We start from the raw sequence: 21,563 nt of genomic DNA, 5'->3' as shown, positions 1-21,563 counted from the left end.
CTTGACATCATAAGGATGCCAATTGAACTCTTTGGCTGTTCATCTGTTATCTTTTACTCTCACCATGTGCCCCATTAGAAAAAACAAACCCAACATACTTTTCTGTGACATCTTTTATGCTGCTGCTTTTGTGTAGTTCAGAGCAGGAAGACTGAATTTGAATATGAATTCAGACACTTCCTGGGTTTGTGACTCTGGGCAAGTGACTTAACATCTAACTGCCTCAGTTTATCCATCTGTAAGGAGGAGATAATTATAGCACTTAGTTCCCAGGATCTAGGAGTTATGAAGAGTTGTATATGATAGAACAACCACACCAAATCTTTTGCCAAGCACTGTGAGGAGCTGTAAAGATTTAAAAAAAAAAAAGTAAAATCAATATTTACCCTCAAGAGACTTAATTTCTAATATGGGAAGCAATGTATAAAATTGAACACATAGAGGACAAATCCATGATATATGATTACAGGGGGAAAGTTTCTGTTAAGAGAAGAGAGTTGGATCAATGAGTAGTAATAGAGATGCAGAAATATAGGGAATAACTGTTTAAGGTGAGAGGGAATTTTTAAATTATGGAACAGCCATTCCAGAGGGTATAAGGTCTAGGCAGATCTAGAGTGTGACATAAGCTGACTAAGGGGTTGAGGTGGGAGGTGCAGGGTAATTAGAAAATGGACAAAATGAGTTTGAGGAGGGAGAGATTGTTTTTTGACAATAGGACATTTAGTACTAAAGAGACTGGGAAAATAGGAGAGTATGGCGATATGTTAAAACTGGAGAATGAATCCAGAAAGAGTAATAGTGAGTTCTATTGATGAAGGCAGGTAAGTAGAAAGTACAGAATCTTCTTTAGGTGTGGCATAACTTTTTTTAAATTAAAAATTTTTTAAATATTTTTCTTTGTTTACATATTTCACTTTCTTTCCCTCTCCTCTTTCCTTCCCCCTCCAGGATCAAATAAGCATTTCCACTGGGTTATATTGTTACATTTTAAATTAATATATCTACCACTTATTATTTTTCATAAATTATATTAATAGTAAAGTTAGATAAGCACAGAATTAAAGTTTTTGCCTTACTCTAAGTTCTCAGATCATGTGTCTCTATTTTACTGGTGTCTCCTCTCTCCCTCACCTGTGCTCTCTCTCAGAGTCCATCCCAAAAAAGCCCAGACAAGACTTGCCCCCTTTCTTATATTGACATTCACAGATGTAACTCTAGTATGTCAAGAATGTTGACAAACAGGTCAGCAACCTAGGAGGGAGAGGGGATGAACCTCCCTCAATACAATCCCCTTGTGATACTTTGGGAGACCTGTGTCCCCAATGGATCATTTAAACATAACTAATTTTAAACCTCTAAATACCTTCTAGGTAAAAGTACATACAATATTACATTTTCCAAGAGGAAGTTATAATAGTTAGAGATAAGAGGGAAATATGACAAGAAAAATACATAAATTAATTGATAGACTCATTGACAAAATGCCAGTTAGGGGGCAGTCCCCTTTGGTATAAGAGTTTACGTTCAGAATAAGTATGTTCAACCCCTTCAGTTCAGTTCATTATATCCCAACGTTCATTCTGGATCTTTTGATGCAGTGTGTGGCTTTTCAGGCATCTTTACAGCATCTTCTCCAAAAGGATCCACTTTTGTGATTCAGGATATTGGCAAGTTTCTTTTCCTGAAATTTCTCCAAAAAATCTTAAATCTTGGATTTTAGGATAATTACACAATTACCCCTGAGGCAGGTGTTGACCAACACCAGAATCACCCTGGGATACATGGCTGACTTATGAGGTGTATGAAACAATTGTCAAGAGAAAAAGCAACCCCCCCCCCCCCAACAAAAATCCCAAAGAAAAAAGCAAAAATTAAATTGTGTATAAAAATAAGTATAGAAATGATAAAAAAAATAAAAATCTTATGTGTATAAAATTCTGAATAAAAAATAAACCCATAACAGGTTCTTGAATCACAGGCAAGGTCCAATTATAGTGACTTATGTCCCACAAGCCTGTAGGACAATAGCAACAATACACAACTTTACCCATTTGTAGCCAGGACTATAATGTGATTTTAACTTCACTGTCAGGGATGGGGGAGCAAGGATGATAGCCAAACTGAGGTATTTGACTGAGAATATTGCACAAGGAGTGGTACAAGGAGTACTGCATCTTAACATGTGTCAAGTGCTGCAACCTTGATTCTCACACTAGGTTCAATTCCTTTCACATTGGCATTCAAGTTCAACAATCCTCCCTGGATTGCTTTGGTCCTTTTTGTCCTCGTGCTACTTGGCATTGTATTATGGCTCTTTTGTTGCCTTTTCCTGGAATCAGACACAATCATTAAACACAGTCCCGTGGCATTTATCAATTAGTGGCCCTCAGAGCTCCGGGAAGCCGTGGCCCCTCCCCCCTCAGACTGTAGGCTCTTCTGGCCATCTAAGGCACTGAAAAATCTCGCAGAGAGTGCTGAGCCAGTCTCAGAGCGTCAAAGAAAGTCAATGGAGAAGCATTGGGAGGGAACTGAGGAGGGCAGTAACACGGAAACACCAACAATTCCTGGCCTCCCCGGGAAGACAGAACAGCTGAGGAGAACCGGACAATTTGCTTAGGGCTAAAACCTCTGAACACCAGACAGAGATAAGAAAAGCTAGTCCTCCCCACTCAGATAGAGACGGCAAACTCCACAGAAGCACAAAAGCCTCAAAATTCCAAGAAAAACAAGAAGGGGGTGACTTTGGACATATTTTATGGAGCAAAAATACAAAATACAGAGGAGATAGAGAGGAAACACAAGCAAATGCTCCAAAACCTTCCAAAGGAAAAGGAAACTCTCCACAAACCCATGAAGAATTGGAATCGGAAAGGATCAAAAAGATGGAAGCCTGGTACTTTGAAAAAACAAACAAAATAGACAAAGTACTGGTCAATCTAATTAAAAAAAGGAAAGAAGAAAAGCAAATGAACAGCATTAAAGATGAAAAGGGGGACAGCACCTCCAATGAAGAGGAAATTAAGGCAATCGTTGAAAATTACTTTGCCTAATTATATGGCAATAAATACACCAATTTAGGTGATATGGATGAATATATACAAAAATACAAACTGCCTAGACTAACAGAAGAAGAAATAGAATTCTTAAATAATCTCATATCAGAAAATGAAATCCAACAAGCCATCAACGAACTTCCTAAGAAAAAATCCCCAGGGCCTGATGGATTCACCAGTGAATTCTATCAAACATTCAGAGAACAGTTAATTCCAACACTATACAAACTATTTGACATAATAAGCAAAGAGGGAGTTCTACCAAACTCCTTTTATGACACAAACATGGTACTGATTCCAAAACCAGGCAGGTCAAAAACAGAGAAAGAAAACTATAGACCAATCTCCCTAATGAATATAGATGCAAAAACCTTAAATAGGATACTAGCAAAAAGACTCCAGCAAGTCATCACAAGGGTCATCCACCATGATCAAGTAGCATTTATAACTGGGATGCAGGGCTGGTTCAATATTAGGAAAACCATCCACATAATTGACCACATCAACAAGCAAACCAACAAGAACCACATGATTATCTCAATAGACGCAGAAAAAGCCTTTGATAAAATACAACACCCATTCCTATTAAAAACACTAGAAAGCATAGGAATAGAAGGGTCGTTCCTAAAAATAATAAACAGTATATATCTAAAACCATCAGCTATATCATCTGCAATGGGGATAAACTAGATGCATTCCCAATAAGATCAGGAGTGAAACAAGGATGCCTATTATCACCTCTACTATTTGACATTGTACTAGAAACACTAGCAGTAGCAATTAGAGAAGAAAAAGAAATTGAAGGCATCAAAATAGGCAAGGAGGAGACCAAGTTATCACTCTTTGCAGATGACATGATGGTCTACTTAAAGAATCCTAGAGATTCAACCAAAAAGCTAATCGAAATCATCAACAACTTCAGTAAAGTTGCAGGATACAAAATAAACTCACATAAGTCATCAGCATTTCTATATATCTCCAACACAGCTCAGCAGCAAAAACTAGAAAGCGAAATCCCATTCAAAATCACCTTAAACAAAATAAAATACCTAGGAATCTATCTCCTGAGACAAACACAGGAACTATAAGAACACAACTACAAAACACTCTCCATAGAACTAAAACAAGACTTGAGCAATTGGAAAAACATTAACTGCTCATGGATAGGACGAGCCAATATAATAAAAATGACCATCCTACCCAAACTTATTTATCTATTTAGTGCCATACCCATTGAACTCCCAAAAAATTACTTTACTGATTTAGAAAAAAACCATAACAAAGTTCATTTGGAAGAACAAAAGATCAAGGATATCCAGGGATATGATGGGGGTCTTGCAGTCCCAGACATTAAACTATATTACAAAGCAGCAGTCATCAAAACAATTCGGTACTGGCTAAGAGATAGAATGGAGGATCAGTGGAATAGACTGGGGGCAAGCAACCTCAGCAAGACAGTGTACGATAAACCCAAAGATCCCAGGTTTTGGGACAAAAATCCACTATTAGCTAAAAACTGCTGGGAAAATTGGAAGACAGTGTGGAAGAGATTAGGAATTGATCAACACCTCACACCCTACACCAAGATAAATTCAAAATGGGTGAATGACTTAAACATAAAGAAGGAAACCATAAGTAAATTGGGTAAACACAGAATAGTATACATGCCAGTCCTTTGGGAGGGGAAAGACTTTAAAACCAAGCAAGACTAAGAAAGAATCACAAAATGTAAAATAAATAATTTCGACTACATCAAATTAAAAAGCTTTTGTACAAACAAAACCAACATAACTAACATCAGAAGAGAAACAACAAATTGGGAAAAAATCTTCAGAGAAACCTCTGACAATGGTTTAATTACTCAAATTTATAAAGAGCTAAATCAATTGTACAAAAATCCAAGCCATTCTCCAATTGATAAATTGGCAAGGGACATGGATAGGCAGTTCTCAGATAAAGAAATCAAAACTATTAGCAAGCACATGAAGAAGTGTTCTAAATCTCTTATAATCAGAGAGATGCAAATAAAAACAACTCTGAGGTATCACCTCACACCTAGCAGATTGGCTAACATGATAGGAAAAGGAAAGTAATGCTGGAGGGGATGTGGCAAAGTAGGGACATTAATTCATTGCTGGTAGAGTTGTGAACTGATCCAAGCATTCTGGAGGGCAATTTGGAACTATGCCCAAAGGGCGATAAATGAATGTCTGCCCTTTGATCCAGCCATAGCACTGCTGGGTCTGTACCCCAAAGAGATAATGGAGAAAAAAACTTGTACAAGAATATTCATAGCTGTGTTCTTTGTGGTAGCCAAAAATTGGAAAATGAGGGGATGCCCATCAATTGGGGAATGGCTGAACATTGTGCTCAAAGGAATAATTAACTGGAGAAATTCCATGAGGACTGGAACAACCTCCAGGAACTGAAGCAGAGTGAGAGGAGTAGAACCAGGAGAACATTATATACAGAGACTGATACACTGTGGTACAATCTAATGTAATGGACTTCTCTAGTAGTAGCAATGCAATGATCCTGGACAATTCTGAGGGATGTATGGAAAAGAACACTATCCACATTCAGAGGAAAAACTGTGGGAGTAGAAACACCAAAGAAAAACAACTGCTTGATTACATGGGTCAGGGGGATATGACTGGAACGACCTCCAGGAAGTGATGCAGAGTGAGAGGAGTAGAACCAGGAGCACATTATATTCAGAGACTAATATACTGTGGTATAATCGAACGTAATGGACTTCTCCATTACTGGAGGCATAATGTCCCTGAACAATCTGCAGGGATCTAGGAGAAAAAACACTATTCATAAGCAGAGGACAAACTGTGGGAGTAGACACACCGAGGAAAAGCAACTGCCTGACTACGGTGGTTGAGGAGACATGACAGAGGAGAGACTCTAAATGAGCACTCTAATGCAAATACTAACAACATGGCAATGGGTTAGAATCAAGAACACATGTGATACCCAGTGGAATCACGCGTCGGCTATGGCGGGTGGGGGGGAGGAAATGAAAATGATTTTTGTCTTTAATGAATAATGCTTGGAAATGATCAAATAAAATATTATAAAATTTAAAAAAAACTCTAAAAAAAATCTAAAAATAAAAAAATAAAAACAGTAGTACAGTAACCAATACAGATTTTAAGAAGTACAAAAATTCCCAAAATTATGTGCCCATTATAGGACAGCTACAAACAAACCTGTTCCTTGTAGCCATGAGAGGTTCTACCCCCTATCATTAGGATTCACATGAGTCTCTACAGCTACTTGCTGTGTGTCATTTAAAAGCCTGTGAAGCTCATGGATATTTGTCACAAGTTCTCCAGACCTATTTACATAAGAACAAGACTGATTATAAATTCACAAGCACCTCCTAATGCTTTTGTGAGCATGTCGAGGGCCAGTTGATTTTGTAAGACTGTTTTTGTTAAGGAGTCATAGCATATCATGTAGATAAGAGATGGCTTTAGTGGTTTGGGAGATGGCTTGAACTGTGTCTTGAGCCAGTCTTTTAATCTCAGCTGAGGTATTTCTAACAGTCAATTACTGCCATCATTCCAAAATTTGGCAGGATATCCCAGAAAAACCTCAGTCCTGCTGATGAAGAGGCTACTGAAGTTGTTCTTCACCTCTTGGGTCTAGAATGCCGCTCAGAACCTAGAATTTCATCTGTTGGTTTTTCTATCTAGCCATCATGATCATGCATGGATATAGATGGAATAACATAGGCTAAACCATAAGTAACATACCATACTGGTGGAAGGGTAGACTAAACTGAGGAGTTACAAATATAGAACTGTCCAGGGGTGACCAAACCCTATTGGAAATCCTCATCTGGGATGAGATTGTAATAGTCATAAAAGGCATGTATTTAAATGTCCCATCCATTTCATTTTAAGCTGTACTCTAGCACAGAACAATGTGGAGGTAGGGAATGCAATAGTATTTTTGCACTGTGCCTTGTCTCCTATGTACTTACTACTACTCAATGGACCCTTACCTCTTCTTACAAGTCAAAGGTGGGCAAATGATCAGACATAGGTACTAGTGTTCCTAGATATCTGAAAATTACATCTGAACACCCTTTAAAATCAATTAAGAATTTTTAGCTCATCAAATTTTTCAAAAGTCACTGACATAGGTTATAACCATTTTGATGGGGTCCACCCATCATCATTAATTTGACAACTAACAAAAGCAAAAGGTGTAAAAGGCCGTTTAGACGATATGTGACCTTCTTGTGTTGCAAATTGTGGTAAAGTCTCATTACTATGGATTGGAATTCTTGCCCGTGACAAAACAGAGCTCCGGTGGATCTGATGACATACCCAGCACCTGTGAGGACCAATGGCATTTCCCCAGAAAAGAGTTTGTCCAACTTGTCTATAGACTTTTATAATGACATTATCACCAGTCCAGTCATAGGGGGAAGGTACAAATAAAGACAATCTAATAGAATACATAATTAATAGCCAAAACACAGTAATTTAAGGTGACATAGTAAAATCGAATATGATAGATTAGATCAATATATGAATTTAAAAGCAAAATTAACTCTTAAAACAATCAGTAAGTACAATAAATGTGACAGGACAAAGTCATTCAAAATCAATAGAAGGTACCCATTTTACACAGGAGGAATGAATCTAGGAGTCCTTTTCTCCAATTTTAATAGCTGTAGGAGTGGGTAACAGTACTTGAAATGGACCTTCCCAGGCAGGCTAAGTCACTCCAGTACCCTGGAAGTTCTTTATGTACATTTTATCTCCCGAGTATAGGTCATGGAGTGAGAAGTCTAGTGGTCCTGCTTGTACCACAGCTCCAGATTTGTGGAGTTCTTGCAATATGACCTATAAATCCTGTATATTAGAAGAAATAGAAGTAACCTGGCCTAGTAATGATGTGTATGCAGGATAAAAAGGCTTAGCCTGCACTGGGGGATGTTTAAAAAAGCATCTCAAAGATGAGATATGGAAATCTCCCTGAGGTCTGCTATGAAAATAAAACAAAGCTAAGGAGAGGACTTCAGGCCATTTTAAGTGAGTCTCAGTGCACAATTTTCCAATCATGGTCTTAAGTTTTCTATTAATTCTCAAGTTTTCTATTAATTTTCTCAACTTCACCTGAGCTCTGGGGATGAAATGTACATGGAATTGGGGAGTGGTCCCCAGACAAGAATAAAAATGGGTCAAAATAGAATCAGTAAAATGGGTTTCCCTGTCTGAATCAATTCATGCTGGCAGGCCAATGTGAGGGTTAGTTTCTCTTAAAAGCACTCTAGCAACAAAAGCTGCTGTAACTCAGGAACTAGGAAAAGCCTCCAGCCATCTTGTTAGCTGGTCCACTATGACTGGGCAAAATTTGTAATGTCCAGCTTTAGCCATTGTAATATATCAATTAGTAGTTGCTCAAAAGGTGTGTAAGCCAAAGGAAGCCCACCAAAAGCCCTGCCTTGAAAAACATGGTGGTTATATGCCTGGCAAGTGGAACAGGCTGCACACACTTTAGAGACTATGGTAGTCATACCAGGGGCTATCCATACCTTCTTAACAGAGTCTACAATGCCCTGGGTGCCAAAGTGACCTTTCTTATGCACTGATTGGCATATTTGGTGATAAAAACTTCTAGGAAGCAGAGGTTTTCCTTCAGAGGACATTCATACTCCATTTATCTGTTTTGCTTTAAATTGTTCCTTCCATTTTTCCACTTCCTTTTCATTATAGGAAAGTGACAAATCTGATTCATTATTTGTTGTTAATGTTAAAATTAATTCAGGTCCTTCTATAGCTGCTAACTTTGCAGAGGCATCTGCCCGGTCATTTCCCTTAGAGACAGAATCAGTTCCACCTGTATGGGCAGAGTAATGAACTATAGCTTGGACTTCAGGTAGATGGAGAACAGAAAGAACTTCATTAATAATTTCTGCATTTGCTATAGTTTTCCCAGCTGAGATTAAAAATCCCCTCTGAAGCCATAACATACTGACTAAATGACAAATTCCAAATTCATATCTCATCAGTATAAATTGTTGCCTTCTTACCCTTGGCAATTATACAGGCATGTTTTAGGGCTATCAATTCTGCACCTTGAGCACTTAAATTTGAGGTCAGTGAAGCTGACCATACAGTGGCAAATTCTGTGACTACAGCAGCTCCAGTGTAACATATACCATCTTTCATGAAAGAAGAACCATCAGTAAATAAGACTAGATCTGGATTGTCTAAAGTAGTGTCCAGGAGATCTTCCTGAGGGTTTTCAGCCATGGAGACTAAAGTTTCACAGAAATGTAATGAGTCTGCTGAGACTGGCAAATCAGGAAGCAAGGTGGTAGGGTTAAGAGTTGTATAATGTTTCAAAATCATATTTTTGTTGTTTAATCAGGTTATTCCCTATCTCATGAGTCTTTGATAAGAGAATGCCTGTGTCTTATGTCTGAGCAGCAATGCTTCTTCATGTATGCACGTAATTGTTAATGGGCATCCCAATACTAAGTCAGCCTCCTTACTTGCCAATAAAGTTTTGGCAGCTACGTCTCTAAGGCATGCTGGTGTTCCTGCAGCTACTGGGCCCAGCTAGGCCAAATAATAAGCAACTGGGTACTGAGCTGGTCCTAGACTTTGGGTTAAAAAACCTGAAGCCTCCCCTTTCTGTTCATGCACTTATAAAATTAATGGTTTATCATAGTGTGGGTTACCTAGAGCAGGGGCAGATAAGATAGCTTGTTTTAAATTTGACAGGGCTGACAAATGTTCTGGTTCCAATCTAAGCATTTCAGTGACCGAATCTTTTGTCAGCACTATAAGGGCTTTTGTGATTTCCCCATAGCAAGGAATCCATTGTTTACAAAACCCTGTTTCCCCTAAGATTGCTCTCAACTGTTTCTTAGTAGTGGGAGCTCTTAATTTGTGAATATTTTCAATGCACTTAGGAGAAATAGAACAGGAATGAGCAGTTAAATTGAACCCTAAATATTCAACTTTGGAGAGACACCATTGAACCTTTGCCTTTGAGACTTTGTGGCCTCTCTTATGTAGTTCTAACAGAAGATGTTTATTATCTTCCTGGCATGCTGCCACATTTGTTGAAGCCAAGAGTAAATCATCTACATATTTAATTAAGCGACTGTTTGAATTGAATATTTTCTTTATTTTGTGCAAAGAGGGTGGGACTTTCTACGTACCCTTGGGGAAGATGACACCATGCCCCTGTGAGTCTTTCCAGGTAAAAGCAAATATATGCCTGGAATCCCGAATTGGTATCAAGAAAAATGCTAAACACAAATCCACTACAGTAAAGTATGTGGCTGTGCTGGGAATAGAAGAAATTATTACATTTGACTTTGCAACCACGAGATGTCTTCATGAAAAGATTATACACAGCCCTAAAGTCTTGTACAAATCTATATGAACATTTTCCATCAGGGCCTGGTTTTGGCTTTTTTACAGGGAGAATAGGTTTATTATATTTAGATTTGCATGGGATTATTATTCCTTGTTTTATTAATGATTCTGTCACTGGGGAAATTCCCTCAATTGCCTCTTTTGATAGAGGAAACTGAGGAATGGAAGGAGGTGGGAAATTTTTTGTCTTTATCTGAACAGTATCAGCTTATTTAAGTAGGCCAACATCAGAAGATGTAGCCCATAGAGACTCAGGTATATCAGCTGGGATTTCAATGGGGGGGGGGGTTCTCCCATATTCTGACTGTCCGAAAGAAGTACAAGAAACAATTTTAAGCATTCCTCAGGCAATTCTAGCTTCATAGAGCCATCTGGAGAGCATGTTATTGTGGGTTTACGTTTGCGCAAAAGATATCTTCCTAACAAATTTGTAGGGGAATCTGGCATTAAAAGGAAAGAGTGTTTCACTGAGAGGGGTCTCACAGACACCATTTGAGGGGAAAGCTTTTGAATCTTTAGAGGTGCTCCCAACACACATATTCCATTCAAAGAGCCAATAGGATTACATTCAGAATCAGATTTACTCATCAAAACTCACCTAGAAGCTCCAGGGTCTAACAGGCAATCGTAATATGTGTTCCCAGCTTTCAGGGTCATGTGAGATTCTTTATTTTTAGAAGAGGAATGGACTAGGATAATAGGCATTAACATGTCAGGGTCTGGGAAGTCAAAGGTATCGTCCTCCAGCCCTAGACCATTCCCCTTCCGCTCACACCATCAGAAAGATTCTTGACTATTTCTCTGCGTTCCCCTACCCTGAGTACAGGGGTTTTGGTTTGAGCTATGAGTTGCTTCACTTGAATTGCTATTTCTCTTATTATTGCCATTATTCCTCAAGCTTCTGTTTCTATTTACCTGATTTCTCTTTCTACAGGCCATAATTACATGATCCGCCTTTCCACAAAAATAACATAGTAGTTGTTTTGTGGATTCTTGTAAGGGAGCTATGACCTCTCCTTGCTTTCCCTTTCCAACTATTTTAGGTAATTCTTTTATTTCCTTCCTCAATGTCTCCACTAAAGTAGTGTTCTTTTTATCCTTCTCTCCCTGTTCAGTAGTTAATTCCTTTCTTTCCTTCCTTAATGTTTCCATTAAATCAGTGTTCTCCTTCTCCTTTTCCTTGTGGCCCTCAAAAGTATAAATTGCCACTCTTTTTAAGTCTTCAAGGTCCATAGTAGGCCAGATTGGACAGATAATCATAAAATAATTCTTAACTATCTTATAACTCTTTTTTTACAAATTGTATTCTGATTTGTCTGACATCCATTTCCTATCAAGATCCAATTCTATGTACCTTCCTCCCAGCTCAATTAGCCTATCCATAAACTGGGATGGGTTTTCATTGTTTCAGATTCTCAAATTTAGTCCATGTACCAAGCCTATCAGTACAAACTCTCATAGCTTTTAGCAGTGCATTTCTAGCTTGGAATAGTTGTAAGTAATCTTGCTCAGAATTTGGGTTATATTTGGGATCTTCAGTTGGCCAACTAGGTGTTCCCTCTCCCTGGGCCTTATTAACAAGAGAAAGAATATTCTTTCTTTCCCTCTCCAGTAGCAAGGTCTGGAGCAAATCTTCCACATCAATCCATGTGGGATTATATGTACGGGAAATGCTTTGAACCTTATTTATGAGCAGTATAGGCTCAGATTCAAAGGAAGGTAATTTTTCTTTGAATCTCTCAATGTCTTGTGGAGAGAAAAGTGTATGATGTCTAATTTACTAAATCTCCACATCTGTTATAAGTAGGAACATCTCTTAAAGGAAATAGACCTTTATTCGAATCATCTGTGGTAACTGCTAATTGGGCTGTTTTCTGGAGTCAGTGGACTCGGTTGTCATGAGGCTAGAAGGGGAAGAGGGGAGTGAGTGAATTGATAGGGAGATGCTGATCAGGGGGTGGTGAGGCAGGGTGAAAAGATTGGGGGTGGGGCGGGGTATAGAGGAGTAGGATGGGTGAGGTCTAGAGGAGGAGTCAAAGTACGGTGGGTGGGATCTGTCAAGGGAAGGAGGGTAGGGATAAGGATAATGTGTGTAGGGATAGTACAGGTAGGGATAGGGTAGATGGGCGGACACTGGGTAGTGAGAAGGAGGAAACTCAAGGGTATGAGTAGTGGGATGGTAAGTGAGGGTAGAGAGGTAGATTGGGAGGAAAGGGGATGGGAGAATTAGGGGATGAGCAAGGTCTGACATGGAGAGGAGCTCAAGTGTTCAAGTCCTGGTTTGGGTTAACATGAGGAGAAACCTCCTCGCAGGCCAGGTGAGATGATAGAATGTTTCTTGCTAGATCTAATCATTATTTCATGAGGAGGAACTGAAGGAGTTAAGCCAGAATGGTCTGGTTCCAAAGAAAAAATGGTTTTCTCACTAGAGGGAATGGTTGATTTATCAACATCATATGCCCTTAAGAACCAGTATTTGTAATCTTTGTAATCTTTATTTTTAATGACTAACTTCAAATCTTTTAAGATTTTGAAGTCAAAAGAGCCATATTTTGGCCATGTATAAGATATGTCCATCCAGGCTTTGCAAAAATTTTCTAGCTTCCTTCTTTGTCATTCAATTTTCCTTAGGAAGATTAGGATTACACCAATAATTAAAAAGTTTATGAAGGAGTGAACGTGGAGGAATATTTTCTGATTTCCCTTGATTTGTTGCAGTATTTCCCATATTGTCTAGTCTGTCTGACTTAATCTGCCTATTTAAACTAGTCTGAGTATTGTTAAATGGTCAGTTTATACAATGAAAATTTTCTATAACCAAAAAAATGGAGACACAAATTTCTTCAATGTTATTGTGGAAGGCAATGAGAGTAGGCTTAAAAAAATCTAATATAAGGAACTAAATAATTGTTGCACAGCAATAGTACTAATAATGAATGTGTATTTATTATAATTAGTGTTGTTATTAATATTTGTTATTGTCATTATAATTAATATTAGTAAATAATCATAAACAAGTATGAATTATCAATAATAATTATTGTTAATAATAGTTGGTAGTGACTAATAATAGTTATGGAAAATTAATGATTATTTTTATTCATAGTATTATTAATATTATTGTGTTCTACAGTTATTCCTTAATGTTGCATTTAATTAATTCGATTTAATTTTGGCTTTGTTCAATTTTAGGAATTTGGTTTTAATTTTAATTCAATATTATTAATATTTAACTATTAATAATCAGTTTATTTAAATGTATTCCATTTAATATCATTATTTTGGATTAGTAGTAGCAACAGGGAAGTTATTTTCTTTTAAATTTCCTTCAGTTTTTACTTCTTTCCACTGAACAGAGCTGTAACTGCATGTAGAGTATAAGGCACTAGAGAGTCTCTTTATCTAGGAGCAGAGAGATGATAAGCCCCAGATAGAATATGGGAGGGGGAAGGGAGAAGAGCAAAGAATCCTAAAAAGCACTTCAATTAGCTCAGTCCTAAGGATTGTTTGAAGGGGTTAGGGAGGAAAGAAAATTTGAAAGAAAACTGCCTTTCAGTTCAGTCATTTTCCTTCCCCTAGAGATTAGCCAGTGGCCACGTGGATCTCCCATCCCCTGGTTAGGCTCTCAATCCACTGAGCTAGAGAATTCCCAACTGCTACAGGCACCCTGCACTAGCCCCTCACTGTAGGATTTTTTGGGTGGGGTGCGCTGGGTCTTAGGGTCTCCTCACACCAATCTCAAGGGGGCTACCCCTGTGCACTGCACCCCCAGTTCCTACGGGCCGTGGTCACAGCAGCTTGAAGCCTGAGTCAGTATCCCACTGGTGTGGTGCATCAGGGAAAGTACAAAATGACAGGGAGTGTGTGGGATCCCATCTGCACAAAAAGCGTGGACTTCTTCCTCTACCTCCCCACCTGCATTCAAGCTAAAAGAAACAGGGGAGGGAGGAATGCCACATTTTTTCATAGTTGAGGGAGCTGGGGCTCAGGGGCAGAGATTGAGCTGGCTAATTACCCCTTGGTGGAAGGCACCTGATGGTAGTCTCCAAGTTGCATGAGGCCTGGGTCACCAGTCTCCCACAGCCTAGGAGTACCCCCAGGATGAGTTCAAAGTGTTCCTCCACCCTAAGCTTCACTGGGCTGAGTGAAAGGCCTACTAGGACCCTGCCTCAGCTTCACCACTTTAGTGATGCTGTGGAAAGTAAAAGAGTAGGAGTTCCTGTTGGGTCCTAAATCCCCCTGGTTCTATATGTGCAAAAACCCACCTCTACCTATATCCAAGCTGAAAGAAATGGGGGGGTGGAGGGGCACACGCCATTTGGGAAGGAAGGTTTCACTGATCCTATGATCTTCCAGGGTGGCCAATGAGAAAAGGATAACTGCCTTTTCTCTGTCTCAGCCAAGGCATGTCTCGCATATGAAGGCAGACAAGTAGTGCAGCTAAAATCCCCCTACCCTTACCTAAGCAGTTACTCAAAAGTCACTCAGAAGAATTGAAGAATCCAAAATAGACCTTTCTAGTGGTTGCCAACTGTTATAATTAAAATTAATCTATCTACCAGTTATTATTTTTCATAAAGTTTAATAATAGAAAAAGTAGTTAATCACAGAGTTAAAGTTTCTGCCTTACTCTAAGTTTTCAGACCATGTATCTCTAGTCTACCGGCAGAGTCCATCCCAAAAAACCCAGACATGATTTGTCCCCTTTCTTATATTGACGTTCATAGACATAATTCTAATATGTGAAGAATGTTGACAGACAGGTCAGCAACCCAGGAGGTGGAGGGGATGAACTTCCCTTGACACTGTGTGTGTGTGTGTGTGTGTGTGTGTGTGTGTGTGTGTGTGTGTGTGTGTGTGATTGTGTCTGTGTGTGTGTGTTATCACTTAAACCTATTTCTATATTATTCATTTTTGCAATAGAGCAACCTTTTAAAACCAAAACCCCAAATTATATATCCATATAATCAAATGATAAGTCACTTGTTTTTCTTCTGTGTTTCTACTCCCATAATTTTTTCTCTCAATGTGGATAGCATTCTTTCTCATAAGTCCCTTGGGATTGTCTTGTATTACCAAAGTCCATTATATTGTATTGTTCCACAATGTTTCACTTTCTGTGTATATTTTTCTCTTTGTTCTGCTCATTTCACTCTGCATCAGTTCCTGGAGATTCTTCCAGTTCATATAGAAATCCTCAAGTTCGGTATTCCTTACAGCACAGTAGTATTCTATCACCATCATATATCATGATTTGTTCAGCCATTCCTCAATTGAGGGACACCCCCTCATTTCCAATTTTTTTTGCCATCACAAAGAGTACAGCTATGAACATTTTTCATTATTATCTCTTTAGGTGGTATTATTCTTAAGACCTAAATTATGTTGCAAGTGAACAACACAAATAAGAAGTGATGTTTTTCTGGCCAGAAGTTGCTGTGCCCCATTCATTATTAAAAATATTTTTTCAGTCAGCAAAAATCCACCTACCCCTTCTCTCTCCATCAAGAACATTAGTAAAACAAAGCTTCCATGTTTGCCATATAAAAAATAATGTGTCTCATTCTGCACTTTTGAGTCCTTCACTTCTCTACCATACAGAATCATTAGTCTTATGGGCTCTTAATAGTCAGAGTTCTTAGTTCTTTTTCCGTTTGTTTGTCTTTACCATAATGTTATTATTATATAAATTGTTCTTTTGGCTCTATTCACTTTACTTTTCTTAAGTTCACATAAGTTTTCCCAGATTTCTCTGAAACTATTTTCCTTGTCATTTCTTAGACACATTTGATATTCCCTCTCATTTATATACTATAATTTATGTAGCCATTCCACTACTTATGGGTACCCTTTCAGATTTCTCACTTTACTACCTTAAAAATGGCTATATACTTTCTAGTTGTGTAACTCTGAGCCAGTCACCTAACCCTGACAGCCTAACCCTTTCTGCCCTTCTGACCTGGGACCAATACATAGTATTGATTCTAAGACTCAAGGTAAGGGTTTCTTTTTTTTTTTTTAAATCCTTCCCTACTGCCTTAGAATCAGTACTGTATGTATTGGTTCTAAGGCAGAAATTTAGTAAAGGCTAGGCATGGGGGTTATGTAACTTCTTTGGGTATTTCAAAGATTGCATTTGACTCATTATCTTGTGTTTCATCCACTCACTTGCCCCAGGAAAAACAATAGATGGTGTTTCAATGTTTCTTTGGGGAAATGTAGGAAAATCTTTTCAGATGTGTCACATTGTATCATAGCCCCTGTTTTGCATAAAAAGTCTCTGCCCAGTAGAGTTGATGGACATCCAAGTATTAATAGGAATTTGTGTTCTGTGGTTAAGGGCCCTAGAGTTACCATTTTTTATTTTAGTTTTGATACTTTCTGTTTTTCCTGTGGCATCCATAACTTTTATGGAATCCATGATTTTACTGTCCTCAGGTGATGTTTTTAGCACTGAAAGTGTGGCACCAGTGTCTGTTATTGCTGGATATATTTCTTGTTCCACTTTTATTATCACATGTGGCTCAGGATTGTTAGGTTTTTGAAATACTGGGATCATTGATGCTTGTAATTCTATTTTCCCCAAATCTTATTTTTGGTCTAGTGTTTGTATGTGAGAATTATTGTGTGAATTTTAAAACTACTCCAACCTCTCAGACCATACTTTAGAAGATTTGATTTAGCTATCTCCTGATTGTAACAATGAAGACACACTCTAACAGAATCAGGAATGTCTTCAGTACATTACATTACTCCACCCTACTAAGACATACTTTAGGGGAAGATAAAGTTGTAATCTCCTAATTGAACAATGAAGGTACTTAGTTCTCACCTTATAGTGAAACTAGAACCTTAAGCTAAGTCTATTTTTAGACCTTAATACAAAAAGATGTTAAGTAACTATAAAGATTAAATTAATCACAAAAATGTCAGGTAACTGACAAAAGGTGAACTTAACAAAGAAGTGTGAAGTAGCTCAAAAGATATAAACTAATCAAAGAAGGTGAGAACTTAAAATATGGGCAGTCCTGGAGAGAGCCTTTGATGTGATTGGTAGATGTTATTGGTGAAAATTTATAGGTGGAGACACAAGGGTGAAAGGTCTATATATTTGGGATTTTTTCGTCTCTCAAAACCTCTTTCCCCGGAAAGTTGGATCTGGCTGATCACTTCCTGTGAGCAGCCTGGGCGCCGGTTCAGTCCTGGAACTCAGCCTAGAGGAGTTCACTCAGACAGCTTCCTTGAGATGGTCTCGTGGTGAGTGATAAGACTGACTTCCTTTTCCCTTGGGCTCAGGGAGGCCCTTTGGCCAAGGCCTTTAACTCCTGCCTGGCTCAGCCTGAGCCAAAGAAGTTTAAATTAACTCTTCTTCCTCTCCCTCTCTCTTCTCCTTAAATTCCTTCCCTCTATATTAATTAAATGATCATAAATTTCCAGACTGACTTGGGAATTTTATTTGGCAACCATTTAAATCTAGATTTAAAGTCACAACTCTAAATTCATCTTTACAGTCTACAGCTACAGATTCTTGATTTGAGAATTTGCTTTGCAATCCAGCTGCTTTTTGCATTGGACTTGCTTGAGCATGAAAATTTAAGAATAATGTGATCATGTCTTAGTTGTTTAAATATTCTCTGTGTTGTTAGTTTAAATTCTTCAACATTAGGATTTAATTTAGATTGTTGTAATATATCAGTGACATTTCCCTTTTTTGAATTATCCCTTATATTTGTATCTTCCGGAGGTTGGCTTATATGAATCTCTGGAGATACTGCTTGTTTCAATCCATATGTCTTTTCTGGTACTGCTTTTGATGTTTTTCCCTCAAGTTCAGTGAAACTTTTTGCTTTTGCACCATTAGAACTCCCTATTATTTTTGATTCTATTACATTTGTTTGTTGCTTTAGTTCCCCATCTTTAGTTTGTGGACTGTAGTTCTTTTCATCTCATAAGCTGTTTATGATTTGTGCTGAGAATGCTTTTAACTTATCATCACTAGAAACTGTTTCTTTTTCTCCTTGATTTGCTAAATGATTTTTTACTAGCAAGTTTATTGCATGTGTACCAGTTGTTGTAACAGTATCTCCATTCCCTTCTCCCCATGTTTCTTTATCCATGTTCCATAAACCTCACTTCATATTTCCTCAACATCTTTCTGCAATTGCATTTCCTTATCTTTCTGTTCTTTAGTTTTGTGTTTCCTTTTTGTTAGCCCTAATTGTATGTCAATGCAATTTCCCCCCAATTCTTTTTCCCCATTTCCTTTCCCATCTTTGCTTTTTGCTATCACTCCTTGTATCTGACTTCATAATTGGCATTGTTTGGCAGCACCTGAGACTACTTGTGAATAATATGGTTTCACCCCTTGTTAGATGAATTTCTCCATGGTTTCTAAATTTGGGGCTTACAATGAATTATTGCAATTACAATTACAACATTTTGTATTTGTTTGTGTATTGCTGCTGCTCTGCTTTATGTTGCTTTTCTAGGACCCCTTTTTGTTGTTAGCTTGGACTAAAATAATCTTTAAATAACAGTCACAAACTATATGTCTCAATTCTTTTATTCGATGACACAATCCCCAGGAATCCAGGTAGAGCAAACCGTTGGGAAAAATCCAGGAACAGAGGTATTTTTTATTCTGTGAGGTAGAGAGAGTTCCTTCCAGTTCAAGGTCCAGGAAAGAGTATTAAGAGTAACTGTCACTTTCCTAGTCTCTCCTCCTCCCCCTACCCCCAAACTGCCTTTGCTGTCAATCAATCTTCATTCCATCATTTCAAAACCTTTCTGTGCAATAGTTTCTCCACAGTATTGGTTCCAAGGCAGAAGAGTGGTAAAGGCTAGGCAAGGGGGTTAAGTGACTGCCCAGGGTCACACAGCTAGGAAGTATCTGAGGTCAGATTAAAACCCAGGACCTTCCATCTCTGGCTCTAGCTCTCAATCTACTAGGCCTTGTGGCTACCCCTCCCCCTCTTCCCCAGGTTTGTCTGTTTGTTGTTTTTTTAAACAGCTATAAATATTTTTGAATATTTTAGAGTTTGTTTTGCTAAGAACTAATCTCCCACGTAATCTGCCCTTTTCCTTAATTACGTCTTTCTTTATCCCTTTCCCTATTTCCCCATGGAGTGAAATGTATTTCTGTATCCAACTCTGTGTGTTTATGTGTATATTCTTTCCTTCAATGACTAGTTCAGGTGAGAATGAAGCTCAGTTGTCAGTGGCTCCCTCCTCACCCACTCCTCTTTGTCTGGATGTCTATTTTGATTATTTGATAAAATTTTCCCTAACCTTCATTTCCTGATCCTCCTTCTCCAATCCTTTCTTCAGCTCTCTTTCCATTCTTCTCAGAAGATCATCAAGACATAAAAAAACCCTGCTCAATTTCCTGGGAATAATTTGGGTAGCTCAGGAGCTGAATTGGGCCTGGCTCTGTCCCCTTGGTAGGTTGGAAAACCTAGGGAAGTAGCCAGAGATGGTTTATGCTGATAGTCTTACTAGGTCCAACATTTTTTTTTATTTTGTTCTTGAAAGAATATCAGTGATTTGTTGGTATAATTCTCATGTTTAGTCTATAATTCTTCACTCTTTCATACCTTCCTCTTCATGTGAATTTTCCAACATATTTTTTGCCATCTTTACTTATGACTGCCTTTACATTTAGTGTCAAAGTACATGTTGATTTAATTTGGAGGGCTTTGAGTTTTTTATATAACTTCTCTACCACCTTTACTTTTCAGCAAATATTGATATATAAACCGTAATTATTTTTCTGGTCATCCTTTTGTAAATACACTGCAATATGAAGTTACCAAATGTTCCACAAAATGTTGTTTCTTGTATTTAAATCACATCAAGTTAAAAATAAAGGTTCTTCCCTGGACTCTTTTCTCTCTGCATTCTATTTTTTTTTTTTGTCAATCTCATAATTCTATTCTATTCATCTCTATGTGATGGCTCTCAGATCTATTTATCCAGCCTTAACGTTTTTTCTGACCTTCAAGCTCAACATCTCTAACTGCCTATTAGAACATCTCAAACTAGATATACTATAGACATATTAAAATATATATCTTATCTCCTTGGAAATTGTTACCAACCTGGTAGAGGCCTTTGTCACTTCATTGTTACAATAGCCTGGTGATTGACTTCTCTGCCTCAAGTCTTTATTCTTTCCTGGTCGACTCAGCTATCCAAGTGATCATTTTAAATTGAGCCCAGGTCTGACCATTTCAACCCTCACTCCCATTAAGTAAACTCTAGTAACTCCCTTTATACCTCCAAGTTTAAGTGTAAAATCCTCTCTACCTTTTAGAGCCTTTCAAAGCCTACCTTTCCAGGTATACAAATTATGTTCTTCCATGTATTCTTAAGATACTAGCCTACTTGTTGTTTCTTCAATTTGACACTTTATCTCCCAGTATTATAACATCTATTTGAGATAAACAAGTTGCTATAACATGAAAAGTAAATTTTGAGTACTTTTTAAAATGCAAGTTTCTGCATACTTCTTGGAACTGTTTTCAAAACATTTAATTATCCTTTTCACTGGCTGTCCTCCATGCCTGGAGTGTTCTCTTTCTTCTTCTCCACTGCCTGACTTTCTTGGCTTCTTTCAAGTCTCAGCAAAAGTCTCACTTTTTATAAGAAATTCTTCCTAGTCCACCCTAATCTTAATGTCTTCCCTCTGAGATTATCCTCAATTTGTCCTGTACCTATCTTATGAGTATATGGTTGTTTGCATGTTGTCTCTCCCAATTGACTGCCCTTGAGAACTAGGATTGTTATTTGTATTTCTTTGTATTCCTAGCACTTAGTCTATTTCCTGGCACATGGTAAGTATTTGTCAATGTTTCGTGACCTGACTCTTTACCATTGTTTTTGTTTCTCATACAATTATTTTTTTAACTTTTATTATTCATAGAAGAAAAACAACAGTGAAGACATTATGTATTTATGCAGACTACAAATCAGATGAAAGCTATACTCCAAGCAAGATCTCGGTCAGAGTAGGAAACAATTTTCATAACCTTCAAGAAATCAGAGTAAGTCAATTATAGCTTTCTAAATGTGCCATCTTTTAGTCCTTTGT

At 37.9% G+C, this 21,563-nt stretch overlaps 1 protein-coding gene across 2 annotated transcripts in view; it reads left to right on the top strand.

Moving 5' to 3' along the window:
• ANAPC10 (anaphase promoting complex subunit 10) overlaps window positions 1–21,563 on the top strand; it is a 163,066-nt gene that overhangs the window by 34,081 nt on the left and 107,422 nt on the right. For both annotated transcript variants that reach the window (XM_007496275.2, XM_056802744.1), the window contains one exon: window positions 21,396–21,516. In XM_007496275.2, coding sequence (XP_007496337.1) covers window positions 21,396–21,516 — 121 coding nt within the window. The remainder of the gene's footprint in view (window positions 1–21,395; window positions 21,517–21,563) is intronic.

This window comes from Monodelphis domestica, chromosome 6 (genome assembly GCF_027887165.1).
Source record: "Monodelphis domestica isolate mMonDom1 chromosome 6, mMonDom1.pri, whole genome shotgun sequence".
Classification (NCBI taxonomy): Eukaryota; Metazoa; Chordata; class Mammalia; order Didelphimorphia; family Didelphidae; genus Monodelphis; species Monodelphis domestica.
Note: the sequence above shows the minus strand (reverse complement) of the source record. Positions and strands in the feature narration are given on the sequence as shown.